The sequence below is a fragment of the Etheostoma cragini genome, chromosome 21 (assembly GCF_013103735.1).
Source record: "Etheostoma cragini isolate CJK2018 chromosome 21, CSU_Ecrag_1.0, whole genome shotgun sequence".
In the NCBI taxonomy this organism is placed as follows: domain Eukaryota; kingdom Metazoa; phylum Chordata; class Actinopteri; order Perciformes; family Percidae; genus Etheostoma; species Etheostoma cragini.
Window position 1 is genome coordinate 18,617,449 of NC_048427.1, and position 21,205 is coordinate 18,638,653.

At 38.9% G+C, this 21,205-nt stretch overlaps 1 protein-coding gene across 2 annotated transcripts in view; it reads right to left on the reverse strand.

Annotated features, from left to right (window-relative positions):
- Window positions 1-4,419: 4,419 nt before the first annotated feature.
- The window catches only part of rab3gap1 (RAB3 GTPase activating protein subunit 1), a 29,213-nt gene continuing 12,427 nt past the window's right edge, over window positions 4,420-21,205 (reverse strand). For both annotated transcript variants that reach the window (XM_034861329.1, XM_034861328.1), the window contains 9 exons: window positions 20,620-20,674; window positions 18,314-18,679; window positions 16,674-16,811; window positions 15,823-16,050; window positions 14,528-14,624; window positions 13,490-13,593; window positions 12,135-12,250; window positions 10,332-10,434; window positions 4,420-4,539 (listed from right to left, as the gene is read on the reverse strand). In XM_034861329.1, coding sequence (XP_034717220.1) covers window positions 4,456-4,539; window positions 10,332-10,434; window positions 12,135-12,250; window positions 13,490-13,593; window positions 14,528-14,624; window positions 15,823-16,050; window positions 16,674-16,811; window positions 18,314-18,679; window positions 20,620-20,674 — 1,291 coding nt within the window. In that variant the 3' untranslated portion in view covers window positions 4,420-4,455. The remainder of the gene's footprint in view (window positions 4,540-10,331; window positions 10,435-12,134; window positions 12,251-13,489; window positions 13,594-14,527; window positions 14,625-15,822; window positions 16,051-16,673; window positions 16,812-18,313; window positions 18,680-20,619; window positions 20,675-21,205) is intronic.

Sequence of the window (21,205 nt, forward strand, 5' to 3'; positions counted from 1 at the left end):
GAACATGGCTGGTTACTGCAGTTTAGACCTAATTTTACCTTTTTTCTTCTTTTTTCCTAAACATTTAGTCATCTAGTAATTCTTACAGAAGATAGTGTATTGATAGAGTTCACAAGAAGGATTAAAAGTCAAGGGGGGGGGCGCTTAGCCCCGAATTTTTGCAAAACCTTCCCCGGAAAAATCTTACAATCAAATATTACTGTTAGCTTTTAGATACCTGCATGGGGGGGCGCTGCTCCTGCTGAGTATGTGTGGTAGAGTAATACCTGATCTAATTCCTCTATTGGATAAGTTGTCAAAATAAGACTTCATTTTAATTACACTAATTACTATTACTGCACGGATTGGTTGAATCAGTGTCATGTCAACATTCAAAAATGTCCAACACAAACTAGTAAAACAGACAAACAGAGGTCAGTGTACAACGTGAAATTAATGACCTGATGGTTGGAGGTATAAATGTTTGGCCAATAATTTATGTACTATATGTATGTATGCTTATGTATGTATGTATGTATTTATGCTTATGTATGTATGTATGTATGTATGTATGTATGTATGCATATATGCATGTATGTATTCTTATGTATGTATGTATGTATGTATGTATGCTCATGTATGTGTGTATGTATGTATGTATGTATGTATGCTCATGTATGTATTTATGCATGTATGCTAATGTATGTATGTATGCTATGCTCATGTATGTATGCTCATGTATGTATGTATGTATGTATGTATGCTAATGTATGTATGTATGTATGCTCATGTATGTATGTATGCTTATGTATGTATGTATGTATGTATGCTCATGTATGTATGTATGTATGCTAATGTATGTATGTATGCTAATGTATGTATGCTCATGTATGTATGTATGTATGTATGTTAATGTATGTATTTATGCTCATGTATGAATGAATGCATGTATGTATGCTCATGTATGTATGTATGTATGTTAATGTATGTACGTATGTTAGTTAATGTATGTATGTATTTATTTATGCATGTATGCTAAAGTATGTATGTATGCTTATGTATGTTCATGTATTTATGTATGTATGTATGTATTCTTATGTGTGTATGTATACTCATGTATATATGCTTATGTATGTTCATGTATTTATGTATGCTCATGTATGTATGTATGTATGTCTGTATGCTTATGTATGCTCATGTATGTATGTATGCTAATCTATGTATGTATGTATGCATGTATGCATAGGTATGTTCATGTATGTATGTATGCTCATGTATGTATGTATGTATGATCATGTATGTATGTATGTATGCTCATGTATGTATGTATGTATGTTAATGTATGTATGTATGTATGTTAATGTATGTATGTATGTATGTTAATGTATGTATGTACGTACGTTAGTTAATGTATGTATTTACTTATGCATGTATGCTAATGTATGCTCATGTATGTATGTATGCTTATGTATGTTCATGTATTTATGTATGCTCATGTATGTATGTATGTATGTATGCTAATGTATGTATGTATGCTAATGTATGTATGCATGTATGTATGTATGCTTATGTATATATGTATGCTTATGTATGCTCATGTATGTATGCTCATGTATGTGTGTATGTATGTATGCTCATGTATGTGTGTATTTATGTATGCATGCTTATGTATGTTCATGTATGTATGTATGTTTGTATGTATGTTAATGTATGTATGTACGTACGTATGTATATTAGTTTATGTATGTATGTATGTATGCTTATGTATGCTCATGTATGTATGTATGTATGTTAATGTATGTATGTATGTATGTTAATGTATGTATGTATGTATGTATGCATGCATGTTTTTATGTATGTATGCATTTATGTATGTATGTATTCTCATGTATGGCCTATCCTACATTCAGGCCACATCTACATACTTGTTTAATTATTACAGAACATGAATTACAGAAAATAATGCAGAATATTAAATTGGTCAGAATATAGCATATATTCTGCAGGATTTCTCCACTGTTGATCGCTTGTTGGATAGCTTCCTCCATCCCAACTAGGTTCTCAGGAAAGCAGTAGTTTTCCACCAAAAAAAAGCGTTGTGTCATAACGGTTTATGACTTGTTTATGATGTTTTCATTGTGTCACGGGTATGTGGAAAACTTCAAGTAAAGAGTAACCATATCTTCTTTTTTCCTCAAAATGAACAAACTGTTTCAGCGTGACTTAGTCCAGACGGGGACTTGCGGTGGCGCTCGACACAGCATGGCAGCTTAGAACCAGAGCTCTGGTACCAGCCTTTAAATCGTAACTAATTCATGTGTTTGGCTCATCCAAATCCAGTACTTTAATCCAGCACACAAACATAAAAATGAATGGGGATAAAGATAAGAAAGGCGGATACGGCTTATGGAAAAATTGTGATCAACGAAACTGAGAAAGAAGGGCTAGCGAAATTTTAACAGGACATGATGGCGGCCCCAGAGAAAGCTAATACTTCCGATCCGACCCGTGAAGTTGGGGGTGAAGTTATGTCCGTGGGCATGGCAGCTTTACACACCGAACTCTCTGATTTTCAATGGGTTTTCGAGAGGATATTAAAAAAACAAATGGAGGAATTTTGCCACAGAAATAGACCGGAAAATACAAGCTGCGACGGGCCGGAGAAGATACCTAGAGAAGGCCAAAGGCAAGATGGAGGAACACATAGCGGATATGGAACGGTGGGACACAGGAGTGAAGGACGCTCTCATTCAACTCCTTCATGATCAACGAGCACTACGGGACAAAGTTTCGGAGCTTGAGGGTCGCTCCAGGCGTTACATGTCGGGGTGTAGGGCGTCCCCGAGGACACTGAGGGAAAGTCTGTGGTGATTAAGACAGAACTGGGAGACGATCTTAGCCTGGACAGGGAACTCGATCTGGGTATAGAGTACTTGCCACTTGCCAGGTCACTCTTGTAAAAGAGATTTTTTATCTTTTTATCTTTATCTTTAACTTGACACGCTTTTTTTATTACTCCAAAACAAAAGTCTAAGAAAACTGGTACCCAGTTATACTGCTGGAGGGAATGTGGGGAGATCTTGGAAGATCATGCTCTTGTTTTTTGGTCCACCTATTCAGATATTTTGGACGGAAGTGGTGTTGATTATTCAAAAAAAAATATTTTGGGTTTCAATATCAGTACAACTTTCACATATCCATATCTTGGTTATTTCCGTGACAAGCTGTGTAAATATGATGCCTACCTCTTGAGGACGTTGCTGGCAGCAAGTAAAAAGGTAATCCCAAAGTGTTGGCTTCAGAAAAATGCCCCTACTCTTTGTTAATACTGTTAACCCTTGTGTTGTTTTCCCCTTAACCATGGACCTGTCCTTCCAGGACAAAACTGACATTTTGTGTGTGCTTTTTGTCATTTTTTTCTGATTTATTTGTCACCTTTTCCATGTTTTGGCGCCTTTTTTAAAAACCTGAGCTGTTTTAATAGGTTTTACACTTATTCTTGGAATTCATGGTCAACTAACCTCATTTGTGTCAAATTAGACGTAAGGTTTCAGTTAAAAAAGCAGAAATTATACATTATTTTGACTAATAATTTAGATGAGAGGATGTTAAGTGGATCACATATAGGTATATGTCAAAGTTTAGTCCGGATACTGTTTTGAAAAATAATTCAAATGCTATAAGATTAAATAAAACACCCCAAAAAATGTACCTGAAGAATCATCCATGTTATTTTTGGGCAATTGGGTGAGAGAAATCTAATATTTGTGATACAAAACCCTTTGAAATGGAGCAGGAAGTTGACTCGAGGACATCTCTTTGAAAGCACGACTTATTCCATTTGACTTCAAAAAGTACCGGGTGAACAGCATTGAACACATTTCATTGATTTCTGGTGATGGTTAATGCATTGAGATTATTTTATGACACCCCTATTTGCTGAAGTTAAGTTACACAGATGCAGGTGGCATAAATACTGGCCTTACTTTGCTTCCCCATTAGGAGCTGTGGCTGTATGTATGACTCTGATTACTATTAACCATTGACCTTAATTGTACACCTTATAGCATGCAGCTGCTGTTGGAGCTATAGGGAATCAAAGAGCAGCTTTCTCGAGGTTTGACACAAGAAAAACAAGACCACCAGTTAAAATTGTTTAACCTCCACGTCACCAAAACACCAAGAAACATGACCGGATATGAAGATGAAATACATCTGATAGAAAGAGGTTTACTTGTGCTTTAGAAATGTCATTCATGGAACTGAAGCTTTGGAGGAGAAAGTGTCGGTGTGTGTGTGTGTGTGTGTGTCTGTGTTTGCAAATACACTGGAGGGGATGGACCCACTGAGGATTCATAGGATTGGCTGTAGGAGTTTTATACTTTAAATGGAATATGTGTTATGTAGTACAATCCTAAACTCTGTGTCTGAACTTGTGTGTGTGTGTGTGTTTGGCGTTGGAATGGTACTTAAAGACTATTTAGAGGTAGAGGTGTGCTGGTATTTAGGAGGAAAAGTCTCATTGCTTGTGTTTACCTCGTCGCTGGTGAAGTCAGCCAACTTGATGTAAGCAGCATGGGAAGAAACAACACAAAAACAGTCGAATGAAGGAAATGTACCACAATAAAAGCACATGTTCGTGTCTTTAGAGGGTCGGAGACCACCAAAAGTACATGATACTTGATACCAAAGTCGATGCCAGGGAGTGTGTAAATAATAAATAAATGTGTACTTAAACACTAATTCCTTTATTTAAACAACAATCACAACAATAGTGATAACTATGAATAGCTTGATACCAATGCCAGTGAAATTTCATGATTTCAACTTGATACCAGACTCAAAACCATGAATCGCATGTCCTTTAAAAAGGTATACGGGTCAGTGGCATGTCGCTCTTTTTTCATTGTCAGGTTGTTGTTTTTTTGTCTCAACTTTATTACTCCTGTGGTGTGGATTGAATGGAAAGGGCAAGGAGAGATGTCCATGTAATTAGGAGAAAACGTCAGTCTTCACGGAGGGCTGCTCCAGAGCCTGGAATCCCCCCAGTACGGTAAAGTCCTCCATGAGTTCACCCCGAACTCCTGGACAGTGTCCTTGTTAGAGATGCCATAGTTTTTTTTTTCACATAGAACAGAGCTGGTAAAAGTTCAATTAACTGACATTATAGCAGGGTTTTTCCTGACTCCGTATGTTTTTTTTTTTTGGGGGGGGGGGCTGTTAAGCAGCGGGTCTGTGGGTCCGCCCCCAAGAAACGTTTTGTGTCAAAGACTTCCTTTCCGGCATTCATTAGGCACCGATTTAGGGTGAAAGTGTCATTATTTCAAGGAAAGCACAACATTTTGAAGGTAGGTAAAGATATAATGCAGTAAGGGGGCTTTCTTACCCGGGACCATGGGTCGGATCTGACAACCCTTGACCCCAAAGTCCAGTTTGTTTAACTAATATGAACAGGGCTTTATGGTAACTTTTTTCAGAGCACGTCTTGATTCTATAGCTGTATAGATAACTTATATTACTGTTGTAGCTAATTGTTACAATAACACAATAGTTTTATGAATAAAAGGTGTTATTTATTTTGTATGTTGGTCTCGGCATGCATGTGAACAGCGGATTAATTGCAAAGTTTACCCTTTCATAGTGTGAGATAAGATTTAACTAAATTGCTGCGGTCGCGTGAACGGGGCTTAGCAGAGAGTCTCTCTGCAGGGTGACGACGACGCATCAGATGTTAAAATCAACTGGACCGCCACAAACAGGCCGGCTATTTAACGTGACTACGATGCACTTTTAACCGGCTATGAAACTGTATTAATTTCAATATCAGACGGCAGCATAGCCCGCCAGCAGTCGGAGCTCCGACGGAAGTCTGAGATCTCCCGCCGCGCCGCCGGTCCCCAAAAGCAGCACGCTCACCGGGAGAGTCTGGCACTGCCTGCCCCTCGCAAATGGAAATCCCATTACAGCTTAGCGTTCAGATCTGTTCAATTAGCGCCAGCCGAGTGCGTAAAATACAGCGGCTGTGGATGAGAGGGAGGCTGGTTGCATGACAGTCAGACATTTTGCTGCTGGTGATTTTCCTTTGGCGCTGGCTAAAACCTCTTTCGAGCGGGGGGGGGGGGGGGGGGGGGGGGGGGGGGGGGGCAAAACTATCTCTTTGCAGGAAAAACCCTGTTATAGAGGTCCACTAAAACGGGCGCTAAAGTTTACTAATGTCAGTGGTTATCATAACCAACGTTAGGCTGTCACAGACAATGGCAGAGAGAATAAAATAGGGCCTAGGTAATTGAGTTGTATTTATTGAGAAGTATTTATTGAGTAGTATTTATTGAGTAGTATTTTGATCCCAAAGCAAAAGCATTCCTAATTGTCTCAGTTTCAATTAAAAACCTAACAACAGTGCTCTACGCATCTAATTAAAAACCGAGGAACCTCTGTATTTATATCTGTCTTCAAACAAGACAGAGTGTCATTTCCTGTGATGGGTGTGGCTCGGGGGCATGGTAGAGTTAGCGAGCTAGTTAACTAGCCAGATGTACGCTGGTTGGCTTGATTGCCCTATTTCATGGCGCATTGGTTACAGAAAATGACACCCAGTGGGCTGTTTCCAACTGTCTCTCCTCCTTACTCCCTTGCTGCTACGCCGGACCGAGCTCTGACAAGCACATTACGACCCTACTGATGTGTGTTGTCACCCTTAAATACGAACAACAATCACCATTTTGTTAAGTAGTAATAACAGAACCCCATTAAACAGTGAAATGGCATTTCTGTCCATTTTGTTTATATGGTTCTACATATTTACCTACTATAATGTAATGTTCATATAAGTTAAATATAACTCATGTAGTTTTTAGTAGTCTGTCAAATTAGTGATTTCCACGAAATAAATGATCTACATTGGGGACTTCCGGTGGCCCGACAATTAGCACAGCAGCATAAATAGCTCCTGCATTGACAGAAATAATACCCCATAATTCAGGTTCCTAACATGGTTTAAGTGGCTTAAACTCAAAGAAAGATAAGTGGGGACCTGCAGGATCTTAAATCAGAAAAAGCTGTCGCTGACAGAAAGAACAGTCATATGTTTTAACGAAGACGTGAAAATATAACTGGACGAACTCACTACTGGAAATTAACTGCATGAAAGAAACTCATCTGTGTAAGTGTTCTTTAAATAGGATTACGCAGTGTATACAGCCAAAGAGGAAAAGTCGCCTTTTAATAAGTGCTAAAAAATAAGTAAATAAGGATACGCTTCCAAACTCTACTGACCAAGATGCGTGTGCACTTTGAATCACATACAGTAACGCTGAGGAAGCCACAGAGGATTTAAGGAGACGTTGATTCACAGTGGGTCCACTACCTTTAAGTAAACCTAAAGAGACAATCGCGGAGACCACTTTTACTGTGTATTACAGCAGTGTCTCGCAGTGCTGGGAATTGCGCATCAGGAAGCATACACAAGAAGCTGAAGCCCAGACAGAGAGGCTGTCATAATGGATTTGGATTAGTGATACCAAATACAGTGCACACAAATGCTCTATTCCTCTCCAACATCAAGGATAAAAGTTAATAGAAGCCTTTAAAATCAAATAAAGGATATAAGCAAGGTTAAGTCCACTTCTATCCAATTGTTTTATTGGCTTGCCCAGGCTATCAGAGAGAAGACTGCTCTGGAGGGTACAACCATGGGAGGCGTCGGAAACTAAAACTTTCTAAACCCAGATGATGTCCTTGTAACAATAACAAAATCCAGGATCTGGCATTTCCTTGCTTATGAACATTTTGCCTTTTTATATCTTGGAAAACTTCCTTAAGGTCTTAGTAAAAGAGACACATGCCTCTTGAAGCTTTTCATGGAGGCCAGCAAAAAGGCAATTGCAAAATGCTGGCTTCAAAAGAAATCTTCCCACAATGAGATTCTCAATAAACATTATAAATTATATCTGCAGTATGGAGAAATAAATGTTATGCTGTGGCTTCAAAAGGAGAGGAATACTGATAACAAACACAAAGACTTAATTCTACTCCACACCATTTCTGTACGTCGAGATTTACCTGTGTGCATTGTGTACTGACCTGTGACCTTATCCTATTTTCATATTTGCACCTACTTATTGTCATGTCATAGCCCTCTGTTGTTCTATATTTTCATATATAATAATAAGTTTAATTAAGAAAATGAATATAGCTCCAAATTGAACCGATTTAACAGTGTCACAAGTTCATTCTTGACCTTAAAATGAACTGGATTGAAATTTGATTTGACTACGGAAGAACAGATGTGGTTAAAAGCTCAGGAAAAATATTACAAACCTGAATGCCAAGCGGCTAATAAAATATATCCTCATATACAGTTTCAATGTTTACATTAATGAGAGTGGTGAGCCAGCTTTCAATTCTGGAAAAAAGTTGCTGAAAAGTATCAACTTAACGTCCCCTGCACAATGTTGTACCTTTATTAAACCCTATATAATAATATGTAAATAAACTAAACAACAACAAGTCAACACAATAAGAAGTTAAAAAAAATCTATTGTCTTAATTATAGATATCATACCAAGATCAGAGTCAAATTTACTCAGCACACAGCAAAAAAAAAGTGATTGTACCCATGTGGATATCTTTAACTAGCATTTCCATCTTGCCTTCAGACATCCTAATGTTCTCTCCACTAAACATTTACAGAAAAAGTGACTGTGTTAACAGTAATGACAGGAATATCAGGTGGGGCGAAGTTCTGACATGTGGGTTTCATATGTTTGAGCCTCATGTCTTTAAGTTTGTGAGTAGGAAATTAGTCTTAACTGGCAAAAATTCTCAGATTGACACAATGTTGGGCTTACTCTTAGAACAATGAGTAACAGCACTGACGACACTTTACCAGACTTTTTCTTAAATTATCGCTCTCTTTCTGCTGATACAGGGGCACTCCCAAGCTGGCCTGACGTGATGCAGTAGAGGTATTTTGGTAACTCTTGGTTACAGTTCTTTGTTTGGTTATTGGCTTTATCACGGATGTGCAATACATAATATACACAACCAACAATTTCCCTAGTGAAAAATTTAACTGTCTCTCCTACTGTACAATCCACAAAAACTTTAGCAAATGAGGACCCAGGCCAAATTACATGTAAATTCCAATGTAAGGTCCTTGTATTGTGTTGATTCATTTTAAGTTATAGTGGGGGGAATAACGTTTTAGAAACATTTTTCTTCTTACATTTTCATGTTACAGTTCAATTCTCAACACTGGCTGAAATTACAGAAAAAAAGTTCTCACTGTAAGGGCAGAAAAAATATAAAAACTGTGCACTGTGTGCACCCCAGCCCACAGAGGCTTTGCAACATCATTGCACATGCAGTATGTTATGCAACATGCAGTACTATTACTGCATAGGGAATGTAAAATAATGTGTGTTTAATGTATTTGTTTTTTCAAGAGTTGTCAGGGCTGCAGTAGATGTTTAACTGTGTGGAACTAGTGCTGTGTCAGTGCTGGAGTACGCTCTGGCTGCATGAGTTAACATCCTGGTAGAAAGGATGAAACTGCTCTGGGTTGTTTGTATTTCTTTAAAACAATCACGATAATCTCTGTAACAGCACTGTATATCTGGTGAGCCAGACTAGCGTGGAACTGACTGTAATCATTTTTCAATGAGCAAGATAACTAAAGGTTGTAACTACCCGTCACTTCCTCTTAGTAGAGACATTACAAAAGAATTGTTAAAAATGCATCATGTTGTTCTAGACTGTTTATAAAACTGAAGTGACAGGAACAACCAAGCCGTATTTGTTTGGTAGCCAATCCCTGATTTATTTAATATGTCCATTGTCAGTGCTGATACAGATTCACTGATTGGATTAATGCATCACTATAGCTGACCCAGTTCTTCTTTGCCTAAACCCAACCGGTTCTTCTTCTTCCTAAACCCAACTGGTTCTTCTTCTTCCTAAACGCAACCGCACGTCACATTTCCTAAACTTAACCGTTGCTTTTGTCTCATGATAACACGCCAAGTGGCGTGTTTATTTATGGCCGCTGTATACAGTGTAAATGTACATGCGGATAGCTCGAAATGTGTACAGATAACACGCCAACTCTCTTAAGCCAAGTGGTATGTTTTAGCAAAGCTATGATGTCATGTTGTGTCAGCAGTGGGAGTGTGGTCTGGCTACACTGCCTATCTATCTGGATTAGGGGTAAAAACAACACACCTTAGCTTGTTTGTATTAAGAGGGGAGGGACATTTGGCGCATCAGGTCACAATCACCACATAATGAGAGTACTACCCCTTGTGAACTGTGATACAGGGAGCAGTCGCGAGACAGAGAGTGAGTCTGCTTACCCTCTGAGCGTTGACAAAGAGCCTGTGGATGATGCTGCCAGCCGGCCCCTGGCCGGCTCCGATCACCACGACCTCTGGTTCTTCCAGCAGGGAGCTCACAAACCTGGAGACAGACATCTAATGTTATCCAGTGACATGGGACAGTTAATTGGTCATAGTAGAGCCAGTGGACCAATTCAGCCATCCCATGGCGACCCCCTTATACCGACCCCTGTCCCTGATCTCTGGACCTTCCCCCCAAAAAGGAAACAACACAAACATACAGATATAATACCTGACATGATAACAATGACTCAAATACATTTATGCTGCACTCTCTTCAACCAAGGCGTTAGCTTCATCCCATGTAGTGTATGTAGAACACAAGAACAAATTATCTCCAGATAATGCAAAGAAATACTTCGCACGCCGGTGTGCAGTGTATCACCGGAGGTAGTGGTGACTTGAACTTGAACTGACACTATATCAAAAATAATTTCGTAGACTTGACAATGGATTTTTGCAAGGCAAGGCAAGGCAGCCACTAAATGTTGCCAGTCACTACTTTTTTTCACTTTTATTTCACTTTCTACCCAACAGAGGCTGATTTAACAAGGGATTATCAGGTGTAGCTACTTTACAGTTGATTATTAACTGATATATTTATTCCGGCAAGTAGTGGAGCTGAGGTTTTACAATAACAGATAACAATGGACAGTGGAGTAGTAACGTTATGAGGCAGATAGCAAGTCGCTAAATGAGTCACATTAATTTCATGTTCCATGCACACAAATTTATAGAGTTTGGTCTAGACCTGCTTTATCTATAAACCGTCTTGAGATAACTCGTTATGATTTGATACTATTAATAAAATTGATAATGGTCAGTTCCTTAATGCATCCTTAAGTCAACCGGGTCAAGTCCAACTATTTCAGGCTTGTGTGTAGTGTGATACACAGTGTAAAATCGTAATTTCCCCATTGGGGATCAATCAAGACTAAAAAATTCAATTTGTTTTTGAATGATCGGTGCTTTCCCAGCCCCGTCCAGTCAAACCTCTCCACTTCAAACTATAACAGAAAGTTAATAGTGCCAATTTTATTTTTACAAGGGCAAATTTTAACATACAAGTTCAGATTTTCACCATTTGCACCCTATTTACCTTCATGCATCACCTGGCGGAGGTTTGGATGCGTGTGGTGTGTGTCTCTCGGGGAGAAGAGACTCAAACACTAGACTCTCTCCCTCTCCCTATCACTAGGTGTGATATCAGTAAACAGTTATATCAGAGTGTACCCCCCTGCTCAAAAAGAGCTTAAATTATAAGATTTGTTTTATATGTAGTTGATTTTTAATTTGTGTTAACATTTATCATGTACCAGACATAAGAGCCCCGTGTATGCCTTACTTGTGTTTAGTGCCGCTTGCTGACGTGTATCGTTATCAATCCAGTTCAATGGTGGTTGAGTTTATCAGTCAGCAACCAAACAGAAGTGTGTGTGTGTGTGTGTGTGCGACTGTCTCACTCACACACGCATCACAGTAACGAGACTGCTGCGTCAACTGAAGGAGAGCTTTTAATACTTTGAGAGATATGTTTTATGCGCGATTGAATAGTTCTACCTTTTAACGTTGATGCACTTTTAACAGAAACTTGAATCATTTGTTGCTTAATGTGCATCGGACATCACATCAGCATTAAATTACAACTCAAGTCTCGGCCACAATCTTGAACCCAGCGCCGCGTGCCTTCTGTCCGTATTCCAAGACAGATGAAACAGTGTACATGTTTCTCTAAAAGATATAACAAACTGTGCATCTTACTTCTCCAACTCTTCTGTGTCCTCTCCCTTCGCGCCCTCACAAATGGAAAATTTAGCCTTGAGTGAGCGAGCTCGGGTGATGACGGTCTCCATGGCCATCAGCTGGTTTATGAAATCCTACGGGTAGAGAAAAGTTACACATACAATACATGCGGTCAGAACAGAAGCTGAAGAAACTTACACATTAATTATGGCTTGACTCCAACACATCTACTGTCCAGATGTGTCTGGATTCTTTTAGTTTTTGTCCAGTCTATACTTGATCATGTTGGATTTGAAGTAAACGATCAAGTTAAAATGTTTTGGACGGTCCTTTTAATCTAACTAAAAAGGACCAAACTGTGTGTGTGTGTGTGTGTGTGTGTCTGTCTGTATCTTGAGAACCGTTCATCCGTTCTACTTCACACTTGGGCGAAGTGTATCGCTGAGGACCCAATGATGTGCTTTGTTTGATTTGATGTAATTTGGCCAGATTATGTCTTTATAACAACATACTTTATGTTTGTAACTGTAAGTCTCAATTTCTTTTCCTGGATTTTGTGGATCCAGACAAACTCATCCGAGAAGCCTACACATTTTCAGCAATCATCAGCCAATTTGGTACAAAACATCTCTGGACCAAGCTAGAAAAAGCTATTTAAATACTGTATAATGGGGCACTTTCACAGCGGTGTAGACGCGGTGTTTTACAGTTTGTCAGTACAGATAATCCCATGAGGTGGCACAACATCACAAGCATGATGCTACTATAGGGGATCGTTGCTACTTCCAACGTAAGCCTGGCTCAGAGCCTGGCCTGTTGTGAATTGTATGATATGCACTTGGCTGAAGTTCACGAGGGGCAGAGGCTCAAAGCCGCTGATCTATGTGCTATAAAATTACATTGTATGGATAAAAGATGTAATGTGGCACAATTTTGGCCAGGGTGCCAGCTAGATTGACTATCCTATGTATCCTAACACTGCTAGATATATAAGTATAAAGGGATTTGTATAGCGTGTACATACTGTTTTATTTCATGTCGTTCTATTCTACATTACATATTTATATTATGTTCTGTGTATGTTGTATGAAGGAGATACAGTAACTTAAATTTCATTATGCAGACCAGTGTTCTCAATCATTGAGAAAAGCCTATACTTAATCTTCTGCTAAACAGCTTTTAACTGACAACTTGTCTAATTGTATAGGACAAACAAACTTTTGCCAGATGAGTGCATACAATTTACAATACATCACACACAATGGAACACACAATACAATACAATGGAACACAAATTGAGAGACGCTTCTTATATCTTATGCTAGTACGAATGAGGAGCTTGGAGTTAATTTCTAGTCCTCTCTGTCACTGACCTCTAACTTTTTGTAGTCATGGTTGAGGGGGTGCAGCAGCTTGCTAGCTTGACCTGTAGATTGCTGTATGTTCTTTTTTACTGATGGAATGTCTTCCGCTGACTCTGTTAGACAAAGGAAAGAAGTAGAAAGATAAAACAATGATTAAGTAAAGAGAAGATGGAATGATCCCTCCATGTGCTATAGCCCAAAGAAAAAATATTGTTTCAACATAATATAGTATTATAAGTTAGAGTAATTTGCCAAATTCTCCATATTTTTTAGCATTTAGTCATTCTTCAGGGAAGACAGCCTTTATTACATTTGATTAGATTTACTTTCTTTTTATTTACATTAAGCAAAAACAGTTGAAGAGAGAGGAACTGCAATGCACACATAATCACAGATTCAGGTAGGCAAATGATGGTAATGTAGATCATTTTTCCAACAATTTTGTGCATTAATTGGTATTTTGTCTTTAGCTCAAAATTAACTTGTACGTCTGCTTCCAAAAAGGTTTGAAAAGCTGAATTATGTGGCCCCTTCCACCAAAAGGCAACATGGTTTGCAGCTATGCATCGTACATCTGAAGGCTATATTTAAATCGCATGCTTGGAATACACTTCTCAACACAGGTATCAACACTTCCATGTTTTTAGCCTATATTTGTTTACATTTTGCCAAATCTGCACTATTAAAAGTAATGTTCAAATAGCTTATAACTAGCTTGGATGCATAGACATTTCCACTTTTAATAGTGAAGAAATTGTGTAAAAAAATGTTACGACTTGTTTTCTTATGATTTCTAATATGGCTATCAATGGAAAGTTGCAGGGGTGTACTGTGTATGATGCCTTTTGTTCTAGAGTTGTGACTCATAGAGCAAGTGTGCCATTTTCTGTGTTTACGGTTTAATTAGTCATCCATAAAAAATAGAAATTACCAATGTTGCTTTGAATTGTTTGAAATGTTTTTGTCTTAATAATATTGTGGGGGTTTGTCTGTATGTTTGACTCTTTCATATCATAACAAGTTTTTGACAAAACAATCTTGACTCACCTTCCTTATTTAACTTTAGAATAGCAGCATGGAGTACGCAAGGCAGGAGATGGCAGCTCAGATCTGCAGGTTTCTGTACTGCCAAATAGTGCAGAACCTAAAAGACAGTCCAAACCCATGTTTAGTTTACCCTTTTCATCCACCTTCTTGCAGCTCTCAGTTGGGGTCTGGGGGCATGCTCCCACAAAAGAACATTTTTCCATTTTATTTTAAAGTTAAATCTGGTGCACTTTGACAGCAAAATTAAGAGGCTAGATATATGGAGAATCTGCGCTCTTGTAAAAAATGTGTTCTTAACCATAAACAATTTTTTGTATAGCATACATTTGAGTCAGCAACACATTTTAGGCTTCATTTAATACGCATAACCTGTAGTAGTACACAATCGTATGTGTATTGTTTTGATTACAAGGTGCGTAATGACTTAACGTTGCCTAATTGTTTCTATTAGGGGCCGCCATTGTTGTTTATGTGTGTCAAAGATTGTAACTGGGAGTAAAACAAACGGGTATGTAAGGGGTACGTAACAGGTGGTAAGTTGCGGGTTTGACTGCTATTCCAGGGAACTTTCACAGGTAGAGGGTGGTGAAAACGTGGGCATTTATAGTGTATTTCTCCTCGCATGTCTATGTGTGAGTGTGCATACAGCGTGGCTGGCTAGGCTACTCCACATAGCATTCGGGGATGGGAGGAAAACGGACTCTGGTTAAATGGCATTGCTTTCCACCCATCTGAATCGTCATAGGCGGTGCTAAGTAGTCATGCAAAAGAAAACTCAGATTGAACAGATAGTCCGGCTAGCTGTCTCATTTTACCCTGCAGAAATTTGAGAAGCAGTCAAAAATAGTCCCTATAAATCCACCATCCATCCATCCATCCATCCATCTATCTATCTTCATCCGCTTATCCAGTATCGGGTCACGGTGGCAGCAGCTCCAATAGGGGACCCCAAACTTATACCTATAAATCCTCCGAATTTAAAATCCCAACACAAAGAAAGCAGAGGGAAACGGTTAATACATGCATCCAGCGGAACTTCCTGTGGCACCATCCCGGAAGTGGAACGTCAATGATATAGACAACTTGGTTGGTGGCGTGGGAAGCATTAGCGCAGAACACACGAGAGATGTAAAAATACTTTTTGGTTCGTTATAAAACTGTGGCAAGGCCAGACTCCCCCTCTACTAATATTTTCTAACCGGATCAGCAAAAATCAAGTGACCAATTTTGGTTTCAAAACAGCCAAAGGGTGAGGAGTTTGCATGCCTGAGAGTCAGCTGGACACAAAAAAATACCTTTTCAGCCTCCTTAGTATCGTCAAAAAGTCTTCTCTGGCGGCGTGCAGGTGTAACCCTGGCTGTCTCCCAAGTCTCCACCCACATGTTGCCTGGGATCTTCATCCTGGCACTAAGCTCGCCTTTCACCACTGTGTTGCCCTTCTCATCGATCCCCTCCTCTTCCACGTAATCTCTAGGCGAGTACCAACGCACAAAGTCCTCCAGAACACAGCCTGGGTTGGCTGCCTGTGGAGAGACAGGTCATATCGAGAGAGCTAGTCGTCATGTCGTGGCATCAAGGACACTTTCTCAAGAGCTCTGTAATGAACCAAGACATATATAAAATATAAAATAAAATATATTCTGTAAATTATCCTAAGGCTGGACTGACTTAGATACTGGAATTATTTCACACAAAAAATGCCTCAGGCTAATGCATGGAAAACATCTCACATTTCATGTAAAACAATACAATTACACGATGAAGCGTTTTGTCATTTGTTGAGTCATTGTTGTCATGCTTCTGTGTTTAAGACAGCTGTTTCAAAGCTATGAGATGTCTCCTCATACTAGCTTGTTCTTTACCTTAAATGCATGAGCAATAAGGAGCAGTGCAAAAACATATATACACTAATGACAAGCAATTGTGATTTACTTGCTGCAATTGTTTGATATATTTGGAGCAGAATGTGTCACATCTGCTCTTGAAAAAGCACAAAAGCTGATTAAATACTGACAGCAAAATTTAAGAGTTTTCTGAATTGTTGTAAGGATGATAGCCAGGGATTAAGCTCCAAATTTATGTAAACAAGTATGGACTTGCTAAAGTACAAGTACGGATTTAATATGTGTATGTCTGCCTGGTTCACCTTAAAGGACTCCATGTCAGAGAGAAGACAGGCACTCTGCATCCGGGCACGGAGGTGGGTCCCTTCAGCTGAAGTGCCTAGTTTGGCCAGTACTTCAGACTGCTCCTCTAACAGATCCTCTGTCATGGGAGCAGGCTCCTAAAAATCAAACATACACAAAGAAGCATCAATGTAGTTTAATTCACTAAAAGAGTTGCCTCATTGGCACTGAAGTTTTTGTTCATTTGTAGGTTGAGCAGAAAACCCCAATAACCCTCTAAATGTAGCCTCACAAAAAGTTTCTATAGCTCACATGTCTGTAATATATTAACTTAAATACATATATATTTAAAGATGAAGTTCTGACTAGTACTTGACACAGTAAGATTTGTCTTTCGCTTGGCGATTTTCTCAAGAATAGGTTCACATGTTTTACGTCTTGAAACAATACTGACATGTCCTTTTGAACTGCCATAGAGGTTAGTTGATAATATTAGTTGCTGTTATTGTTTTGCTTTTCCATAGTGGTTACAAAGAGATCACTCACTAAAGCAATTTCAGTGACAAAATGCACAATCTTTCTCTTTAGTGTAAAAATGGTTTCTTAAGTTCATCTGAGGCTAATGAGGATCAAGCAGTCTGGAATAAGGAAATCAAGTGGGAACCTTCCAGAGTTACAGACTTAGCCCTTAGTGTACGCCACTAGGTGTTGGGCATAACAGTGCTTCTTAGGGATATTTTTGGACACGGTTAGTGAACATAAAACAGCACAAAAAATATTCATAATTTTCTGATTTTAGAAAAATAAAATACTGGAGAGAGTTGTCTCCCCCGGCCCCAGAAGATCACGGCGGTTGCCAGGTTGGGAACACAGCATCAATGTTGCTAGGCGTTAGTGTGACATAGCCAGACATTACTCCACGGCACAGCGAAGTAGCTAATGTTATATATTGTTTATTTACTGGCTTTGTGGACAGTCATGAAAGCCTGTGATCACGCGGCGTTCTGTACCCGACTGACAACCACCCTGATTTGGCTTAAAATGACGCAACAACCACTAAACATCATGACCTCGCTGTCCTCTCTACACAACTGACAGACACACGTTATCGGCTTAAAATTATAGAGACAGCTGCTACAAAAAACCACCACCTCCCCGACTGATCAATACATATATATTTGGAATTGAGCACAGTACTATGATAAGACTGAAATAATTAGCGCTACTTTATGTACACTACTGGTCAAATGTTTGAGGTAGCTTAGAAATTTCCATTGCACTCCATTGCAGACAGATTCCCTGCTGATATCAGTTGCATTGTTTTTCGACCAGGGCAGTTTTCAGATTACATTATGTGCTTACATAATTGCAAAAGGGTTATCCATTGTTTTCTCAGTTAGTTTTTTAAAATGATATCAGATTAATAAACAGAATGTGCCTTTGGAACATTGGATGAATGGTTGCTGATAATGGGCAATGTAGATATTGCATCAAAGATCAGCTCCCCACTCAGATCAGCTGGTATTCTGTCTACAATGGAGTGGAATGGAAATTTAGTGACCCCAAACTTTTGACAACTAGTGTATGTGTTTTCATAAATAACTCACGAATATGTGTGTAAGTGAGTGAGCAAAAGAGACAGACCCAGAGAGACCCTTACCTGTGTGACAGGAACATAGAGAGGCTCTGTAGAGTTGAGTAGAGTCATGTTGTTATACGGATGTAGCCTACCCTCTGCTTTACTTTTACCGCCGTGCTTTTCCGAATCAGGATGTGGAGTCTCTATCTCCCCCTGGTCACTCAGGCACTCAAAGAACTCATCCTCACTGTCGCTCCACGAGTCCCAGGACTTCCCAGACACCTCCCTTGTTGACGTGGATGCAGTTATAGATGACCCTGCAGACTCTGGTGCAGGGCGGCCATTCTTGCAGCCACCAGACGCCTTACGTTCTCTGTCTTTGCTTCCCTCCAGCACCTTGCGAGCTTCATCTCTGGCCCTTTTCCTCTCGATGCAGCAGTTCAGCATCTGTGCAGGAAAATAAAGCCTTTTCAGACATGAAACACCCATCATTGCTGTCCTCATTTTTCTGTTAAACTGATGGCTTGTTGTCGTCTTCAGACTTTAATGTTACTAACAGCTACATTTAGACAGGAAACAACAATTGCAATAAGAACGAGCGGGAGCGCTGCCATTGCTAAAACATAAAAGTATGAGTTGAAAAGATTCCGGGTTTTTTTAAGCACAGAATGTCATTGTTCACATAGCTTGGTCCCTCATTAATTATTTAATATTCTAGATATTATCTAGTGATGTCATGTCATGGATGTGCTGGTACTCGTTTTTCTACTGTACCGCAGGTAATGGGATTCTTCCAGAAGATAAATGCCAAAGCAGTTCAGTATTTTTTTTATGTTAAAGATACGCAACTGTGTTTATTATTGGGATGTATTAATATATACTGCAAAATGTGGAATTTAAGTACAAAACACTGTAAGCTGTCCACTAAATATGACGTTTTAAACCCCCCACCCATTTTCAGCATGCAAGGTAATTGTTATTGTCATTGCTCTCATGTTGTGTCCCTCCTCAAATCAGAATAGCCAAAAGAAGGGTTGAATCCTGATCATTAGTGAGAAAGAGGTATAAGTCTTGTTAAAGTCAGTCTGTTTAGGCAGTGCACGTGTGTCGTGTCCTGTCACTTAAGTGTCAGAAGTGTAGAGGGGTTCAGAGCATGCAGACAACAGAGGTTGTAGTATACTTTGTAACTTTATCACTTTCCACGTTATTAGAGTAATTGTATATTACACCCATCTTGAATTTTGTTAATGAGGGGATCCAAAATGTATCCATTTAATAAGAATTTGTATTTTAGCTATTTACTTTTTTTTTAAATATTAGGCTATTTAAAAAAGTATTGCTCATATGTAACATTGGACTCAAACCGGAAAAATCAAATGCAACAGATTAAAATCCAGGTAAGTAATATTCAGTCAAAAACCTAGTATTTGTGAAACAAAAATACTATGATGCAACTATTGGCATGTAGATTAAAAAACAGCAAGTAGAAAGGACTATCTACAAGATTAGAGACCGCAAGATGGCCGAATAAAATGTGATCTCGATGACAATCAGAATTTTGAAATTTACTATAAGAATTGACATAGTCAGCCAAGATTAGACAACACCAATCAGGTAGACTCTCTGCTTGATGAACTACACCTCCCAACAGTATCTGAGACCCAAAATGTATCTCTGTGTGCACCAATTTTGGTGGATGAATTGAATAGTGTAATCTCGGGCCTTATATCTCATAAAAGTTCTGGGCCAGATGAGTACCAGAACCTCTGACACCCCAACTTCTTAGGACATTTAACTGGGTGCTGTAGGAAGTGGAGCAGCCCCCCCCCCTATCCTGGAGGTAAACGGCTTTTACAGTAATCCCTAAGCAGGGAAAGGATGGGCTGAATTGTTCAAACTATAGAACTTTTTAAATCAGCACTACAACATTTTGGCCTCAATATTAGGAAAATTATTGGAGCTTATTTTGCCCAAAATCATCCACCTAAACCAAACAGGCTTCATTAATGTTGCCTAGTAACAGGGACGCTGCCGAGATTGATGCTGCTTGTTCATTTTCAGTAATTTTTTTTCAAGAATACGTTGATAATTCTATTTTATTTTCTACTCAGTTCCTTAGCAAAGTCCAATAGTTTTCTATCGCTATGCATTAATCTAATAGACAATCTAATAAATATCTTCTTGTTGCATTAATATGTATAATTATTGTATAAAATAATTGGAAACACAAAATCAGTCACTGAACTATGATTGTTTTTTCTTTTAGTGTCTTGTTTTGCCACTGGGAATGACCATAGGTACAGATTTATTTCTTGTCTATTTTTAAATAATTAGATTTTTCCTTTTGGCTCAAACACACACTGCATGCATTTTGTATAAATGGCTACCTGGAGCTTTTGATGCAAAAGACAACAGCGAAGATCAGGAGCTCCACCAGCCAGTCTGAAGATTAGGAAACATACGGAGAAGATGAGGTGAATGGGAGTGAACATGACTGTACGGTATGAATACACACATACTACATAGACTACTGAACTGGTTCAAATAGTAACATTGCCTCTTAAACATATTCATACTTGGATTTCTGTATTTTATCAGTGATTGAATACTAGAAATAGGTAGTGATTGTATGATGAATGAATGAGACAGGACGCCACGGGCTAGCTTAACAACTCTTTACAGACCGACAACCCGGGAAAACCCCTACATGGCATTATGGGTACTGTAGTCTCTAACGCTACACCTCCTCTTTTTAGCTCAGCAATAGGCTTTATAACATAAACTTAACTGTGTAGGTTTCTTTCCATTGATTAATTATGTAATCTATTTAAACACTTAGAAACAGTATTACCTGTTAAACAGATCAACTTTACACCTTCACATGAACTTTTAACTCATAAATCAAGTCTCTCAGGAGCCTTTGAAACTCTGCCTGCTCTAGTGACTGTTGGTTGTTCAGGAGGATTCCCTGTG